The sequence below is a fragment of the Eublepharis macularius genome, chromosome 12, assembly GCF_028583425.1.
Source record: "Eublepharis macularius isolate TG4126 chromosome 12, MPM_Emac_v1.0, whole genome shotgun sequence".
NCBI lineage: Eukaryota > Metazoa > Chordata > Lepidosauria > Squamata > Eublepharidae > Eublepharis > Eublepharis macularius.
In genome coordinates, this window is record NC_072801.1 from 51,670,934 (window position 1) to 51,688,260 (window position 17,327).

Sequence of the window (17,327 nt, forward strand, 5' to 3'; positions counted from 1 at the left end):
TTTCCCTTTTCCCTGCTCAATTTTGCAGATTTGTGGGCCTAAAGAGCTGTTTTTGTCACTCAGGCCACCTAATGGCATGCTGTGTTATTGCATCTGCTGAACTCTGCAAAGCTGTCACTCAGGGCACAGAAGTCTAACATGTGATCTGATCTTTCTACCAGATTAGCACAATTGATGGCCGGTAGCGGATCTGGCCTAGGCTGCAGTAATCCAGTCATGTTGAGGTGACAGTGGACCTAATTGACAAGGTAGGCAAGTCCACTGGCCCCTCATGCCTGGCTGTGGGGGCTCTGGGGGGGCATGTGACAGTCTCCGGGCTCCCATGATTCAACTCCTGGGTTATATAATCTTGAGGTTTGCCTTTGGGTTTTGCAGTTTGGCCACTGGGCTATTACTTAACTTGGCCCCCAGGGACAGAGTCATAAAGGGAGCAGCATGCTGGGGGTTAACCCTCTTCTTCAGGAAGGGGAGGAGAAAGGTTAGGCAGACCTGAGGAGTGAGACAAGTAAATGAGACTTAAGAAGGTTTACTTCACCTGGGCCAGGCATCTGCTAGATGGACTCCTTTATGGGAGCTACAGCAGTTGATGGGGCACCGAGCCTTGTCTACAGCATGTTGGCACCTGGAAGTGGAGTTTCCTTAGAGTTTCCACTACCTTGGGGCCCAATGTCTTCTCAGTTTAGTTCAGGGGAACTGGTGGGCTGAGAAGTGGCCTATTGACTAGTCAGAATGTGGGTCTTACCACAGACCATATATATTTGGAATTTTCCAATCCTCGTGGCAAGTGGAAAAGGATTTTGAGACGGGTCCTGGAGACTGGTCCTGATGTTTATGTTTCAAGGCAACGCTTGGTCTTGCCTGCAGATGGAATGGTGAAGCTTGTCCCTTGGATTTCCTCTGAGCTATGCTTGCGGGGAAGGCTGTGGTTGCTTGGAAACCGGGCATCATTGCCCCCAGCATGTAGTAAACTGATGACCAACTGGCCAGCAGTTTCTGCCTAGGGTGCAAGTTGGACTGTAGGATTTATGGCTGAGCTGGTGCATCTTTCCCTCAGTTATGGTGAACGTAATGTTAAGGGGCTGGCCTCATATCCAGTGGCAGCTATCAGGTGGCTTAGGCACCTTTAGGTTTGCCAGTAAACCTCTCAGTTTGATGTAAGCCCAGGTGATTTCTGGGGTTACACAATGTTAATGGTCGGCATGGGAGTTAGATCCTGAGGGTTAGCACAGCGATGGCTTAAGCCTTTAAGGAAGGGTCTGGCTGTGCTTAGCCACTGGGTTGGTGATGGTCAGGCTGCTGCTACTGTTTGGTAGGAGGTGGGGTCCTTTGTCTCACTTCTGGTAATTCACCTGGGCTTCTCCAGGGCATGGCCCTTCCATTACAGGCCCCAATGACATGCATGCACAGGCAAGGTGTGCTTGAGGGGAGTGTGCTTGAGGGGAGGAGTGGTCCACTGCCTCATATTCTGGTCATTTACTTGTGCTGTAATGACCTTGGATCCAGGGCATGGCCCTTCTGATATAGGCTCATGCAGGCTTGTACACATAGGCAAGGTGGCCTTGTGAGCTGGAGGTGAGGAGCGGCCTCTGCCTCATGTTCAGGTCATTCAACTGGGTGGTAGGACCTCATCTCACAGGGCATGGCCCTTTCTTTACAGGCTCATACAGGCTTGCAGTGGCCAGGCAATTAGTTGCCTAATGGCTTGAGGGTAGGTGAGGTCCTCTGCCTCACATTTTGGTCATTCACCACATGGTAATGACCGAGGCTCACAGGACATGGCCCTTTCCTTACAGGTTCACACAGGTTTGCACTGCACAGGCAAGTAGTGGCCTGATGGTTTGAGGGGAGGGGAGGACCTCCGCCTCATGTTCTGGTCATTCACTGCATGGTAATGACTGTGGCTCATGGGCACGGCCCTTTCCTTACAGGCTCACACAGGCTTGCACCACCCAGGCCTGATGGTTTGAGGGTCGGTACGGACCTCTGCCTCAAGTTGGTCATTCACTGCATGGTAATGACCTTGACTCACAGGGCATGGCCCTTTCCTTACAGGCTCATACAGGCTTGCACCACCCAGGCAAGTAGTGGCCTGATGGCTGAGGGGAGGTCCAGTCCTCTGTCTCATGTGTGATCATTCCCCTGGGTGGTAATGACCTTGGTTCTAGTCTTTGCAGGTGTACTTAGACTTGCAATGATGGGCAAGTGGTGGCCTGGTGTAATGATTCAAAGGGCTAAGCATGAGGCCAGTAGAACCCTATTTAAGGCATTAGAGGGTGGGCTAGGGATTTATCTGCCCCACCTGCAAATAAGGGACAAATTTGCTGACCTCTACAGAGGGGATGGGGTTCACCTATCAGTGACGGGCAACAACATCCACTTAGATAACCTGTGGCAAGGGCTTTGGTTGGCAGTAGGCCACCTGTGGAGCGCAAGGGCCTAAACAGCAGCTGGGTCCTAGCGGTAGCAGGGTTAGGAGGGGGAGACATGAGAGGGCCAGTGAGCACCCTCGGCATATCCCCATTTGGGAGGGAATTGGGGTCTGTCAGGATCATTGGTACAGCTTTACAACTGCCAGCTGAGAGGGCAGACTGCCATGTGGATCCCCTAGACAAGTATGGCCCTCCTGCTATATGGCGAGGTGCTATAGGCTTGGAGTGGGGAATGATTTGCCTGGCCGGCTGGTTCCCAGCCATACATGTGGATGGCTAATGCCCAGGGCAGTGGGGCTCACCCAGACAGGTCAGGGCAGAGGTCCAGGGTGACTCCAGGGCCTGACCTGTACTGCTAGATAGGCCCTTGCCATGTATGTATGTTCAATGATATGTTGTTGCCAAATAAACATGGCCCATTCATTCCCAACACCTGTGTCTGTCTCTTCTTTCCGTCTGGGGTGGCAATCTTAAACCTTCTTGAAATTTAGAGTAATCTGGTTTAGATAGCTTCTTGATCTGAAGAAGATACTTTAAAAAAAAAGATAAATATCAATTATCAATGAAATATTCAGGTATTAATTACATATATTTTACATTTTAAATATGTTAAAAAACCTTTCCATTTAAAACAAACTTATTCATAATTCAAATTCTTTGAAAATTATATCTTAAGTTTTCCCATTTAATTACTACTGTACCATCTAAGCAGTAACACATTCTACAGTTTCAAATATCCTCCATGAGTTCACATTTATCTTGAATTCATGTGTCCCAGTCTTGCTCCTTGAGGAAAGACCGTGGCTGAGGAAATTATTATTACAATGGCTTCATTGTTGCACACTAACCCTGGCTTCCTTGCTGTTTAATGTGAATGTGAGTTATAGTGTTCTGGTTAACAGACATGTCTGTCAAGCACATAATTGCTTCACCACTCTCTACCTTTGCGACTACATGTTCTCCCCTTGCAACCTCACAGTTAAGATGGAAAACAGAAAGTGAAAGCCACAGGCTGCTGTAGATATCATGAGTAGAGATGGGCATGAACAGCAATACGAACAAAAAAAAGCCACAAACAGCCCAAACCAAGATCCTTATCAGCCTAGGTGGAAGCGGATGGTTAAGAGCAACCTAGAAAGATTGGGACTTTCGCCTGCCGACCTACTGATTCAGGGCAGTGACCAGGCAAAAAAGTATTGTTAAACAAAGGGTGAGAGACATAGAGCACCAACGAGATTTAGCTCAATCTCCTCATTTTATGCCCCCTAGGGAATCTAGATATTTTATAGGTATTGCCAAATATCTCTCATTTGAATGTCCTATCTTATAGAAGAGCTTTCACCCTGGCCCAATGTGAAGTTATCCCTTTAATGGTCATTGAAGGGAAATATAGAAAGATCCCATATGCTGGAGGACAGATGCTGGAGGACAGATGCTGCTCTTGCTCCATTGGTAAAGTGGAATCACTTATTCATATCTTCTTTCATTGTCCTTTCCATCAAGTCTATAGGGACAAGTTTATTTCCCCACTCTTAGACACACCAATTGCAGAGGCAAATAAGGCCTGCCTGGAGAAATACCTAATTGATGAAAATTCAACTATCTCCAGGCAAATAGCCAAATTCTGTCTCTATTTGTTTAAATTCCACAATAAAAAGACTAGCCATACATAGTCTCCTGCTCTTTTTACGATTTTAACTATTTTAATGTCAATGCTTTAAATATTAGAATTCCTGCGGTTCCCAGAGAACTATATACATTTTAAGATAAGATTTTAAATGCTAAATGTATTTTTTATGTCCTTTACATTTTTATGCTGGATTTAATTATTTTATTGACTGATAAGGATGTATTGTCATTGTTATGGTCTCTGACTGAAAATAAATTCATTCATTCATTCAGCCCAATCTGCTGTTTGCAAACAAGCTGTTTGTGAGGCCCCATTCTAAACGAACAGGTGGTGTTTGCAAGCCTCATTTGTTGCTGTTCATTGCTGTTTGTCAAGCCAGACAGTCTGGCACCTGCAATCAATTCCCTTGGCAACTTAGGCAGGGATTGTCTGAACTCTGTCTGAACGCCTGCCCAATTTAGCTTGATCGGCAGGTCTGCCTTTCAAGTGTGGAGCTCCAAATTTGTTACAAGGGAGCAAAGACCAGGGGGGAGGGGGCTCCCAGCTCTGACTTTGCAGACAGTGGAGAGAGAGTTGCTGCTGGCATTTTGATAGAGTGCATTGGAGCTTGAATTTTCTTTGTGTGTGCTGGGATAGGGATCTACCCCTCCAAGTTCCAGGGCTGCTGCCAGGCTCTGGGCCAAGCTATTATTTATTATTGGTACCTTTCATGGTGCCTGCTCAGGTCAGGTTTCTGGGAGTGGTGCAGTAGGGATCTTGACTTGGATGATGGCTGGAGGAGAGCCTGCTGGCCCCCACAAACAGCCAACTATGAACATGTTCGTGAACAAGGCCATGTTCGTGGTTGTTCATGAGTCCCTGTTTGTGGATGACAATGAACAACAAACATCACGTTCGGGTTTTTTTTCTGTTCGTGCCCATCTCTAATCATGAGTCTGATAGAACTAGACAGAACTGGGTGACTCCGTTTAGACTTCAAAACTAGAGGAAATTTTGGGGGGGTTACATATAGGGTTGCGAGGTCCAGGTTGGTAACTTCCTGAAGATTTGGGGGGTGGAGCCTGGTGAGGGCAGGATTTGGAAAGGGGAGGGCCCTCAGTGGGGTATAATGCCATAGAGTTCATCCTTCAAAGCAGCCTTTTTCTCCAGGGAAACTGATCTCTTTGGCCTAGAAATCGGTTGTAATTTTTGGAGATCGCTAGTTACCACATGGAGGCTGGCAACTCTATTTACAACTCTGAGGAAAACGAGCAGTGAATACTCAATTCATTTTTAAACATGTATTATTCTCTGAATGCACTTTCCTATTAGAAACTTAGTGTCAAAGGATTTGAGCTACGACAGCATTACAAATCCACAAAGAAATGGAATGAAGAAAATGTAGATGTCCTTCAGAAGTTTTCTTTCTTCATAACTGAAGCATTTTAAATTGATGAATACTTTGGAGATGAAATCTCAAGGGAGATGTTGCTATTATGATAATATAAAGGTCCTTTTTCTAAATCATCCATGTTTCAGTCATCAACAAGTATGTTGGAAGGCCTTCATATTTGTGTTTTATATTGGCAGAAATTGTAAAACCCCTAATCAATATAAAACAGTTAAAATAGAAAGTGAATATGTGTCTATTTATGAAATATTGGATGGGTGGATGGATGCAGATTTAATGAAAGTGATACAGCTGGCATATTGATTCAAGGTAATGAAGGAACAAACAGTTGGTAAGAGGCTCTATTTTCTTTTTCTAAAACTGAATACACGCTTAAAGGTTTCAGCCTTACATGTTTTCATTGAAAGAATACAAACCATGAAATATGTGTGTGTGTGTGTGTGTGTGTTCATGTATGCATATATGAACAGCTGTTTTATTCAGTCTCAACTACTGACCCTGCTTATGATAGTCTCCGTTACGAATAGTTTTTGCCCATGGATCCTAAGATCCATAGATCCATAATTGGCTGGGTACAGCCCTAACACAGCTCAGCCAATAACAGACCTCTTTATTTTTAAAATTAGGCCACAACAATAACATTTTGATTACATGAGGTTGTATATTTATTGATAGAAAATGAAAAATTGATCACAAATCTATGTATTTTAGCATTTTATGTTTAAACAAAAGGAAAGTTTTATATCACCAACAGACTAGATTAGGTCTTCATGACTTGACTCTGAGTTGAACATGAGTTATTATGACGCAGAAGCTTTAGATATGGGAAACAGTATGGGCTAAAGTGCTGAACCAGGGAACTGGGTTTCAATTTGCATCTGGGCCATAAAACTCACTTGAGGACCTTGTACTTTTATCTCAAAGGGCTGTTATAATAAAGAAATGGGATAATTCCATCCATGTATGCCATCCTGAGCCCACTGGGGAAAAATACATAAATGTATGCATGAATGAAATGTGGAGTTTCAGGTAGCTATCCTGTACGTTATTCACTTCCCTAAATTCACTGATTTACACCTCAGTGGTATTGGGGCAGCTTAACTGTATGTAGGGATAATTACATTTTTTTCTCCTCAGAAGTGATGTAAGAATAATGATGTGGATAAGATAACTATAAAATAGTTATAAATATCTATATAAAATTCCATTAATTTGCAGAACATTTAAGACTGAATGTTTCACGGTGATAATAAATGCCATTAAATCTGAAATTTGGGATGGTGTAAATTAGAGGTCCATGATTAATGACTGATGAGGGGAAACAATTTAGAAATATTATCAACTTCCCATAAAATCCACCCCCTTCCCATGATTCTGTAAGCTTTCTGGAGCTTGAGAAGGCCAATATTTCCTGTCTGCTCCTTTCTCCTTTATATGACTCTCACTAGATTTCAGCATTCCATGCCTTGGAGCATGTTTAATATTAAAATATGTTTTTATTAGCTTTAGAAACATTAATAGCCTGACTTGAATAGCCCTAACAAGCCTGATCTTGTCAGATACCAGAAACTAATCTGGGTTGACTGTAGTAAGTAGACATGGGCGTGAACCAAAAAAAAATTAACAAACCAGTGGTTCGCGGTTTGGTGCCGACGACGATCCCGAGATCGTGAACGGCAACAAACATTTTCTGTTGCCGAACCGGATCACGGTTCGCAGTTCATTGGGCGCGGAATGGCCCCCGTGGCACTTAGAGAGCCCATATTCTCGGGGAGTCTTTTGCAGGCTCTCCTACAGTCATCAGTAGAATATACTGTGGGTCTGTGCCTAGGTGTGGTCAACAGACATGATGGAGAAATAGCACTTTCCAGGGCCATTTCACATCATGAAAATGGCATGTGGATGAGCATAACCCCCCCCCCCGATCACATGGTCTTGATCGGAATTGAGTCTCTATCTGCATGCACCCAAGAAGTATGGAAGCCCAAGACCACAGCTTTCAATCAGACCCAGGGACAGACATAATACTGTGTGGCTGGGATTTGAACCCAGATCTCCAAAGCTGCACTACACCACCCTGGATTCTTAGCCTTCATTGGTCCTAAAGGTCTTGCAATTTCTTCTCTAACAATTGTTGCTTCCTAAACTTGGGCATCTTAGCTATGGTTTTCTAACTGCTAATGCCTAGTAGTCCTCCTTTCCCTCTTTTTCATAATGTACAATCTATTCCTGTTTAGTCCTTCTTATGGTTTTGAGTTCCTTTTTCCTTTGTTTCATTCTTCCCTATGATTTATTATACTTGTGGAATTAATTTGTGGCTATTTTTCCTCCTCTGCCTCATAAATTGGTCTTTGTCTCAGACCCTACTCAGCTAGCCTCCCCAAAGCATTTAGAGGCAATCAATGGTTGGAAATGATGTCCAGTGATGTGTAATGCGATATTCACCCCAAAACCAGTTGTGGTATAAAAGCATGGGACTACATTCTGGCAATCTCAAAAAACTCTATGATACTTCTGGGTGGATGTGTCATGAGGTGTCACTGGGGAGGTGCCATTTTAGCTCCACTCATTTCCATTTGGCAACCTCTCTTTCCTTCTTCTTCCTTTCAACCCTTTATTCTGCAAAAGCAAGTTCATTATTTATTTTTGCTATCTAATACTAGCCTTTCCTGGTACACTCCAACTTGCATTACTTGATTAGCTCCTCTTCTCCTTATTTATTACAGTCATCTCATTTAAACTACATCATTTTATGGGGATAGCATTAATTCTGTGTTCTTTAAAACTCCTAGCACAACATTTGGGGGGGGGGGTGTTCGACAATATTAACAAAAAAAAAGTGAAAGTTGCAAGTGTCATTTTTTTTTTGTCTTGGATAACACAGTGGTGCCATACTTGAATATCACAATGGTAAAAGGACAATCTGCTTTATTTTCAGTTTGCAAGGATGGGTTGGATTAAACAAGTTTTTCTGCTGGTAGAAAGGAAGTGTTCCCCTCTGACCACCTTCTGGGACCTGCATACCTAAAATCTTTGTGGGATGGGGGTGTTAGTAAGGAACAAGTTTGGGTGAGATAAGCAGAAAAACTGGTTGGGTCCCACCAAATGTTTAATTCTTGGTGTCATCTGTTAGGTATTAAGTCAACCTTTTGCTTCAGAAGGAAAAAATAAGACAGATGGGAGTGTACATTCCAGGAGGAAAAAATGGAACAACAGTGAAAGAATTCATCCTTCTTGGCTTCCCTGGGTCTCATTATCTGCAAACAGTCATGTTCATCTTCTTTCTTATTATGTACATCTTGACAGTTTTTGGAAATTTGTCCATCATAATTTTAGTGAAAACCAGTCGTCAGCTCCATACTCCTATGTACTTCTTCCTTTGTAATCTTGCTTTCCTGGAAGTATGGTACACAACTGCCTCAATCCCTAAGATCCTTGCCATCTTCCTGGGGAAGAGCAGAAGCATCTCTTTCACAGGCTGTATTCTGCAGCTCTACTTTGTTTTTTCATTTGGGAGCACTGAACAATTCCTGCTTTCCATCATGGCTTATGACCGATATTTGGCCATATGTCACCCACTGCATTACACCACCATCATGGATATCAGCTTTTCTGGCAAGCTGGCGTGTGGCTCTTGGCTTTGTGGATTCCTTGTTGTTGTTATACCTGCCCTCCTAATCTCAAGGTTGTCCTTCTGTGAGTCCAATGTGATAAACAACTTTTACTGCAGTATTGATTCCTGGATAGTTTTGTCCTGTACAGACACCTATGCCATCGAGATAGTGTCTTTTGTCACAGCCGTCATTGTCATAATTGGTTCGTGTCTGATAACTTTTCTGTCGTACATATACATTATCTCCACCATCTTACACATTCCTTCTGCCAAAGGACGGCAAAAGGCCTTTTCCACATGCTCCTCGCATCTTGCCATTTTGATTATCTGGTATGGCTCTACCATTTTTCTTTTTGTTAAACCTTCTAAGCAGGCATCCTTCGAAATTACCAAAGTAGTGAACATCCTCAGCCTCATTGTGGTTCCTTTGCTGAATCCTTTCATCTACACACTGAGAAACAAAGAAGTCAAGGGTGCGTTGAGAAATTTATTGCACTGGGGATGTTACAAAACTCATACAGTATGGATAGAAAAGAGAGAGAAATCATCACATAAAAATGGAGATAGATTATACAGACTTAGGCTGCAGATACTCCAATGTTTAGGACAACTGAAAGTGCTTTGATAGGCTCTTGTCTTCCTCAAGTCTAATCAAAGTCATTTTTAATTGGCCTCTCCCATCAGGGATCAAAGCAGATAACAATGAGAAATTACAACATATAAAATCAATACTTTAACACAGATAGTTGACCAGCTGACTATTGCTGCCCTCAGCAACAGCCTTGTTTAAAGTCCTAGTTAAATAACTCAGCCATGCCCAGACGGTGGATTCCTTCTTATCATTACCATAGTGCTTTATTCTGCAGTGTAAGTGCTGCCACCCCAAAAAGCCATGGTACACACTCATATGCTCACACAGTTATTTCTTGTTAAACAGGGTTTGTGGATTTTGAAACAGTAAAAAAATGCTTTAACATGTTTACAACTGGCAGAGTAGGATGAGTGATGAGGGATTCTCCTTGCAAACATATTGAACTGTGAAAGAAAGACAGACAGACAGACAGACAGACAGACAGACAGACAGACAGACAGACAGACAGACTATCATCAGGCTCCAGACTTAGAAACTAGAAATTACAATATCCAGGGAGTACTAGCTCTAAAATCAGTATAAAGAAATTGACAATGAGTCAGTGTTTTAAAATGCATTAAGAACTGTATTTTATTAATATATAAGCCTAGTATCATCGCTTTGCTGGAATTCTGTTTGCCAAATATGAATAATGAGGGCTGTATTGTAGAGATGGGGTCTCAGATGCTTTGCTAATGAGTTGGGGACCATAGACTTCATCACTATATTGCCTTACATATTATCTGGTGCTTTAAATATGTGCTCCTATGTAGCACCAATGCTCCATGTTGTTTAATGTCAGTCCTAGAGTTGATTATGTTCTGTTTCAGTATTTTTTCTACTAAATATTGGATTCTTGCTAATACTATGTCTTTTAAACTTGTATCTATTTACCCTATGTCGTTTATGGAAATGTCCTTGATACTGTATTGAAATGAATGTGATACTGATTGTACTAATCTTATATTGTGTAATCCGCCTTGAGTCTCAGTGAGAAAGGTAGACTATAAATGACATAAATAAATAACTGAAACAGTAAGAGATGCAATGTTATTTTGAGTGTTTTGTGATTTTTTTTTTACAGATCTGCCTATTACACTATCAGCACATTTCAAAATTTTCACTACAATCTAATGTTATGAAATTGGCCACTTTGTTGCCTCTTACTATGCTGAAAAGGAACCACTCACTGGAGTGAAATTTAAATTTGGTAGAGAGAGATTCTAAACAGATCTACGCAGAATCCTAATCAAGTCTGTTCAATGGACCTTACTCCCAGGAAAGTGTTCTTAGGATTGCACTGGCAGCCACCTCCAGTCCATCTCATTCTCCATCAATAATCCCTTCCTGGAGCTGCAATAGATAGTAGAATCATTCATATTCTATGGACTTGATGTTTTAAATAATAGTAGTAGCAAGAATTTTCTGAGTCATTTATGATGCAAAGGATTAAATCTAGTATGTTCCTGAATAATACTGAGTGGACATACATGGTTTTCTTTAACATTAATGAGAATCAAATAAGATCACTTTTTACAATATATCTTTGGATGGTTCTTCATACAGTGCATAATTTACAGAATCTCCAAATTCATGTTGGAGGTCATTGGTTTTTTTTTTAATATAGTCTGTGATATGTCAACAACTGTTATCTATATAGCTAAATGGAACACCTATGTTCAGACACAGTGTACTACTGAATACTAGAAGCCAGAATACAAAGAAAAAAAGATGTCTGATATCTTTAAATCCTACTTGCTTGCATCTAGAGCCACTTGTCTGGTCAGTGTTGGAAATAGCATTCTGGGCTAGATGGCTCTTGGGTGTGTTCCAATCCTTATGCCTTTGTCTTATATCCTAAGCACAAACTTCTCTGCCACTTTCGCTGTTACAGGTTTCTATCAGGTTACATGTTTGTACAGCTGGAGTTATGTCTTTCTAGTTTAGCTTACATATTACTGTAGAGGTGAACAAGTCAAGGGAAAGTACAGACCCCCAACAGCCTTTGAGAGCCAAACAAGATGACTTTAAGGAGAGTGTAAAGTCCTATAATTCATTCATTTCTTTTCCAAATTTATACGTTTAATGTATGTTTTCAAATGGTGAACCTCAGCTATCTAAAAAATTACAGATACACAGCATAGCTTAAAACAACAGAATTCAATAGAATAAAGCATACAATCCAATGAATCAACAAATAAATGGCAATCAAAACAGAAAAAGCAGAACAAAATAACTGGTCCAACTCTTATATAAGATGAAAAAGAAGAGTATTTTCCTGTCTGTGGGATATCAGGGGATATTATGCCAAATAAGCAACCTGAAATAAGTCATAACAGAACTGCAGACCATTTGCTTTGAAAGTTTTACTACTAGCAGAATCCAATCTACAACTTGAAGCAGGGTCTTCCCTCCATGGAGACTGATACGAATGTACAACATCAATTAGTGTATACAGTCTCTCATCCATTTTATAGTACCTATGTAGATGGATATAGAGTCTCTCTACACAAGACATCTTACCCAAGTAGGATCAAGTGAAAGATCTTTCACTTGTTCTCCCATTGTGGATACACATGCAGCACTAGGGAGACCGAGAACACTTGAATATAAGACCACACAGAAAGTAAGTCACTTCAGTTTCCCAATGTAAGATGTCTTGTCTAGACATTTTACCACACATTCTCCTATACATAGAATTAGTGACATTGGTGAAATTTGTAATTTCCTGACTCCTATTACAAGGTTATCAAATTGTCATGAATGGTAATGATAACAGCTGCCATTTATCTCTAAAATACTCCCCATCTACTTCAAATGGGATGGAAGGTGGCAAGTACTTGATACTGAATGGAATGCTGCCTTTCTGGACAGCAGGCCAGGCTGCTCAGGCTGGGGGCTGGGTTCGCTGACTCGGAAGAGGAAAAGGCAGCCAGCCTCTTCCTGGGCATCCAGGCATTGGCTGGGGGGTGGAGCCAAGGGCTTATAAGCCAGCTCCGCCCCTCCGGCATTCAGTTGTTTCGGGCTGAGAGGAGCGCTTTCCAGTTACTCCCCCCAGGAGAGCGTGGGGAGGCGGCAGTTGCTGCTGGAGTGGCAAAGCGTTGGCAGTGACTTCTAGGCGGTGACAGCAGCAGTGAAAAGTGGCAGCAGCGGGGAGAGCAGGCTGTAGCTGTGCCATGCCGCTTTTGGAGCAGGCTGGCCGTTTCGGCCTTAGGGGCCTGTGGGGCTTTTGCCTGGTTCTGCTTGGCCTTGGCCTGTGGAGGCCTGGTCAGGCATTTGCCCAGTTTTGCGTGGCCTTAGAGCCAGCACTCTGGCTGCCCCCCTTCCTCCTTGGCTCCACACATGCAACCCGCCCCCCTTTTTGGGCAGCAATTGCCCACTTTGCAGTAGCGGTGGTGGGGTAGGGTAATAGGGTTCCTCGTGGCTGCTGCAGCACCTCTCTTTATTCCGCATCTCTGTGGAGGAGGGATTAGGTTAGGCTGGGGCATTGGCCGCTCATTGGGTGTCTGCTGGGGCCTTCTGATACAAAGGAGCATGGCCATTCCTGCACAGCCTTAGTTCCAAGGAGGGGGTGCAGTTGGGCTTCCCCTTCACCCCATAGGAACCTTTGGGGTCTTGCATTCTTTGAGGCTTCAGAAGGCAGTTGGAGAATTTCTCCATTGGTTGCAATTTATTGTTAATCCCCTCTGCCCCTTTAGGTTCTTCTTATACCCCCTCTGGTTGCCATTTTGGGGTGATACAGCCTTTGGGAATCCAGGGCTATATATTGGGCTCAACCTACTGCAGAGGACAGCCATTTTCTGTGGAGTGGCCATTTGGTTATGTGGTTGTGCTACAAATCAGCACTCGGCTGGTGATTCTCATTATTTTGTGAGCCTTAGCTGGTCGTCCAGCAAAGCACAGGGGTGCAGCAGTGGTTAAGTGGTTGTGCTGCGAATCAGCACTCTGCGGGTTTGGTTTCCACTAATTTGTGAGCTCAGTTGGTGGCCTTGGATGAGCCTCTCTGTTCACTGCTCTGAGTGGGATATCGATCTTGGGCAACCATTTTAATTATCAGTTATTAGTGGGCACCATGTCTGGTAAAGGTAAAGGGCACTCTAAGGGAAAATGGCTGGCGAAGTGCCACTGGCCTAAAAAGCCAGCTCCTGTTTTGTCCTCATCAGAGGATGAGGATGAAGCATGGAGCAGGCAGGAGATTCTGGACTGTTTGGCAAGAAGGGATGCTTCTGATGCCTCAAGAAGGGCTAAGCACCCATGGTCTGTTAGGGCCATCTCTATGGCAACTTTCTATAGAGCTTGCCCCTGGGGGCCAACGTCTCGCCTGTCATGATGCCCCAGGAGCTGTGGAGGCTTGGAAGCTAGAGGCATAAAGGGCCATACAGTTAGCAATTGCCACCAGCACACAATGGTCTTATGATCAGGCAGTGCAGCAGTCTGCAGGCTATAGAAGGGATGCAGGACTACAACAGATATGGCCTATCCTGGTAGAGCACCTTATGCATTTTTGGATGGCATAGAAAGGTAAAGACTTGGGGGTGAAATCTATTAAGGGACAGCTGGCTGCCTTGGCGTTTGCCAGTAAAGTTAAGGAAATGGTTGAGACCATGGGTGATTTTTGGCTGAGGAAGATGCTAGAGGGTTGGTCCCAAGAAGGGGGCATACAGCGGGATGATAGGCAACCCATCTCCCCAGCGGTTCTCCAGGGCCTTGGGTCTACGTGGACGAGGGTGTGTCACTTGAAGTCTGAGTCTACTCTGTTTCATGCAGCAGCCCTCACCACCTTCTTTGGGGCTTTAAGAGTCAATGAATTAGTCATGCAGTCCCTTTCTGATAGGTCCGGACACATCTTAATGGCGCAGGATCTCAGATTTGAGAGTGATATGGTTACTCTCAAGGTGTGGTGGTTGAAGACTGATCAGAGAGGAATAGGGACTTTGATTCAGTTGGTCCATGCGTGAAACAGGGGTTGGTGCCCGGTTAGTGCCCTGCAGTGCTACATAGCCATGTGGGGGGAGGGTGATGGGCTACTTTTCTGCCTTGTGGACTGATCAGCACTGACAAAGTATCTATTTTGAGCAATTACAGGAAAGGTACTTGCTGAGTTGGGATTGGCTGGCATGAAATTTCGAACCCATTCCTTCAGATCGGTGCTGCCTCTATGGCAGCTGCGATGGGTTACCCAGGGCCACTCATACAGAAAGCAGAGTGTTGGTGGTCTGCTGCCTTCCGGTCATATGTATGTCCCTTGGATGGTTTTGCAAGCACTTTTTGATTTCATTTTCAGGTGCTGTGGCTCACAGCGGGAAAATGAGTGTCCTTATATGTGGCCACAGCATGGTCTTTTAGGCAGCCCGTCAGGCGAAGAAGATGCTGATCGGTTCTCAGCTTGGCCTCAGCAGGTGGGCCACGGCTGAATGGCAGAGTCGGTGGGCCTGAGGTGGCCAGGCCTCCTGCTGCTGCTCTTCAAAGGGAGGAGTGGTCCACAGCCAGACATTCTAGTCATCCAGCTCAGTGGTAATGATCTCAACCTGGTAAAGGGTAAGGCCCTCTTTTTGCAGGCAGTGGCTGGCTTGCAGTTTATCGCCAAGCGACGGCATGGCATCTTGATAATTTGGTCAACAATGCTTCCACGCTGAATGTGGCAGGAAGCTTCGATGGCAATATGTACTCTGAGATAGGGAACTATTAACTGTAGCTAAAGCAGTAATCTTAGTAACTTAAACTGTGGCATCTGAACTATGCCTAGGATAAGAGGTAGCATTTTAACTTTGATGGCTTTTTTTTTAACTATCAAGAGGAACACAATTTACAAATTATGGGAAATAATGAATCAAGTATGATAGACTGGCAAATTAAATACAATTCACATCCAACTTAAAAGTAATAGCTTTTAATGAGGGAAAAGTACACCAGCAATTATGAGCCGCACATGCTTGTTAACAGATTGATTATACTTTGCTTCAGATTGTTCACTTACCATTCAGTTCTCATGGACATTCTCTTTGTTTGTTTCTATTGCTTAAATAGAAATCCATAGAGAGAATGGAGCCCAGAAGACTTCATTGCTTTCTGAGAAATTTTACTTTTCATAATTGTGCAAGAACTGTTAGAAAAACTTTCACAAATTGATGACTTCTCAAGGGAGTGTTTGTTTATGATAATATAAAGTGCCTTGACTGATTAGAAACCACTATGTCAGAGGACCTTCTTGCTCATGGTTTAGACTAGGTAAGAAGAAATTACCAATGCAATCATTGCAAAAATACTTAGAGAAAAGGTGATTAGGAGGATGTATGTGTTAAACACTGGGTGGATGGAACAGTGGAACTTTATGAACATTTAACCAAAATTTTACTGTTGACATATTGATTCAAGGGAATGAATGAGCATATACTTGGTAAGTCTCTCTGTTTTATTGCTCTGTCTGACTACAAACTCTGAGAAGTTTCAGACATTACCAGTAATGCCATCAGGACCAGATTTTGGGGGCAAAAATCCAGAGAGAAACACACAAGTTCAATGGGATCCCTCATTACCCAGCAGTAACCCAGCAGGCATTACCATCTAAAGGAAAAGGCACAAGATCATTAAGTCCAGAGTTTAAAATTTATGGGAACATTATGCAATCAGCACTTGGAAAATGGAAGAATTCACTTTGCCTACCCTACCTTAGCCTAATAAAATATTACTGAGAAAGAACATGTAACCCAGCATAATATAAATCTGATCATTTCTCAAACTGAATTTCCACCTCTGCAACCAATTCGCTATATAAAACCCTTTTAAATTGTAACATATTTTTTAAAAAGTCTACCTTCATAAGCCTGATGAAAACTTCTGATTTTTATGTCCTTTTCTATATCATGTGTATGGTATAGTTATCATGACAATATTCAGTTAAATCATGAAAACTGCATGGGTGGGAGTCTGTTCTGTTTCCTGAGAAATGGCTGTGGGGATCAAAAGTCTTTCTGGATCTATAGTAGGGTTGTTATGGAGTAGAATTTTCTTTTTTACATATGGTAATTGGTTCCTCTTATTGTCTTTTCCTCTTTCAAAATAGGAATTCTCTTTGATTTCTCTTTCATTTACCTTTGACCTTTTTGGATTTTTTTACCATGTGATAGTGCAGTTTCTGTTTATACCACATGGCAATGGTCTATGTGCCCTTTTGTAACTTCAGCTCTTTCAGTCTTACTTATCTCACAGAGTTGTTGCGAGCTTAAAAATGGAGGCAGTGTGGTGTAATAGTTGACTACCGCCTCTACCACAGAAGTTTCCTCGGTGATTTTCGGCCAGTCAAACACTGTCACACACTGAGCTAGATCAAGATGGGTAGACGTGTTAGTCAGTCTGTAGCAGTAGAAAAGAGCAAGAGTCCAGTAGCACCTATAAGACTAACAACATTTGTGGTAGGGTATGAACTTTCGTGAGCCATAACTCACTTCTTCAGATACAGTTAGAATGTGAGTCCATCTGTCCTTCTATCTTGGAGAGTGGAGTGATTACCAAAGCCAAATGATAATAGCCAGTGAAGGACAATGGCAGGCATGATTGAACAGGGTGGGGTATGCAGAGGGGTAGTGGGTGTGGAGAAATTAGCATTGATAATGAGACAGGAAGCCTCTGTCTTG

The 17,327-nt window shown here is 43.0% G+C and overlaps 1 protein-coding gene across 1 annotated transcript; it reads left to right on the forward strand.

The window, feature by feature from the left end:
* Nucleotides 1-8,625: 8,625 nt before the first annotated feature.
* LOC129339275 (olfactory receptor 6F1-like) lies at nucleotides 8,626-9,687 on the forward strand. Its single transcript, XM_054993866.1, has one exon. The coding sequence runs from the start codon at nucleotides 8,626-8,628 to the stop codon at nucleotides 9,685-9,687; it is 1,062 nt and encodes a 353-aa protein (XP_054849841.1).
* The last annotated feature ends 7,640 nt before the right edge of the window (nucleotides 9,688-17,327 follow it).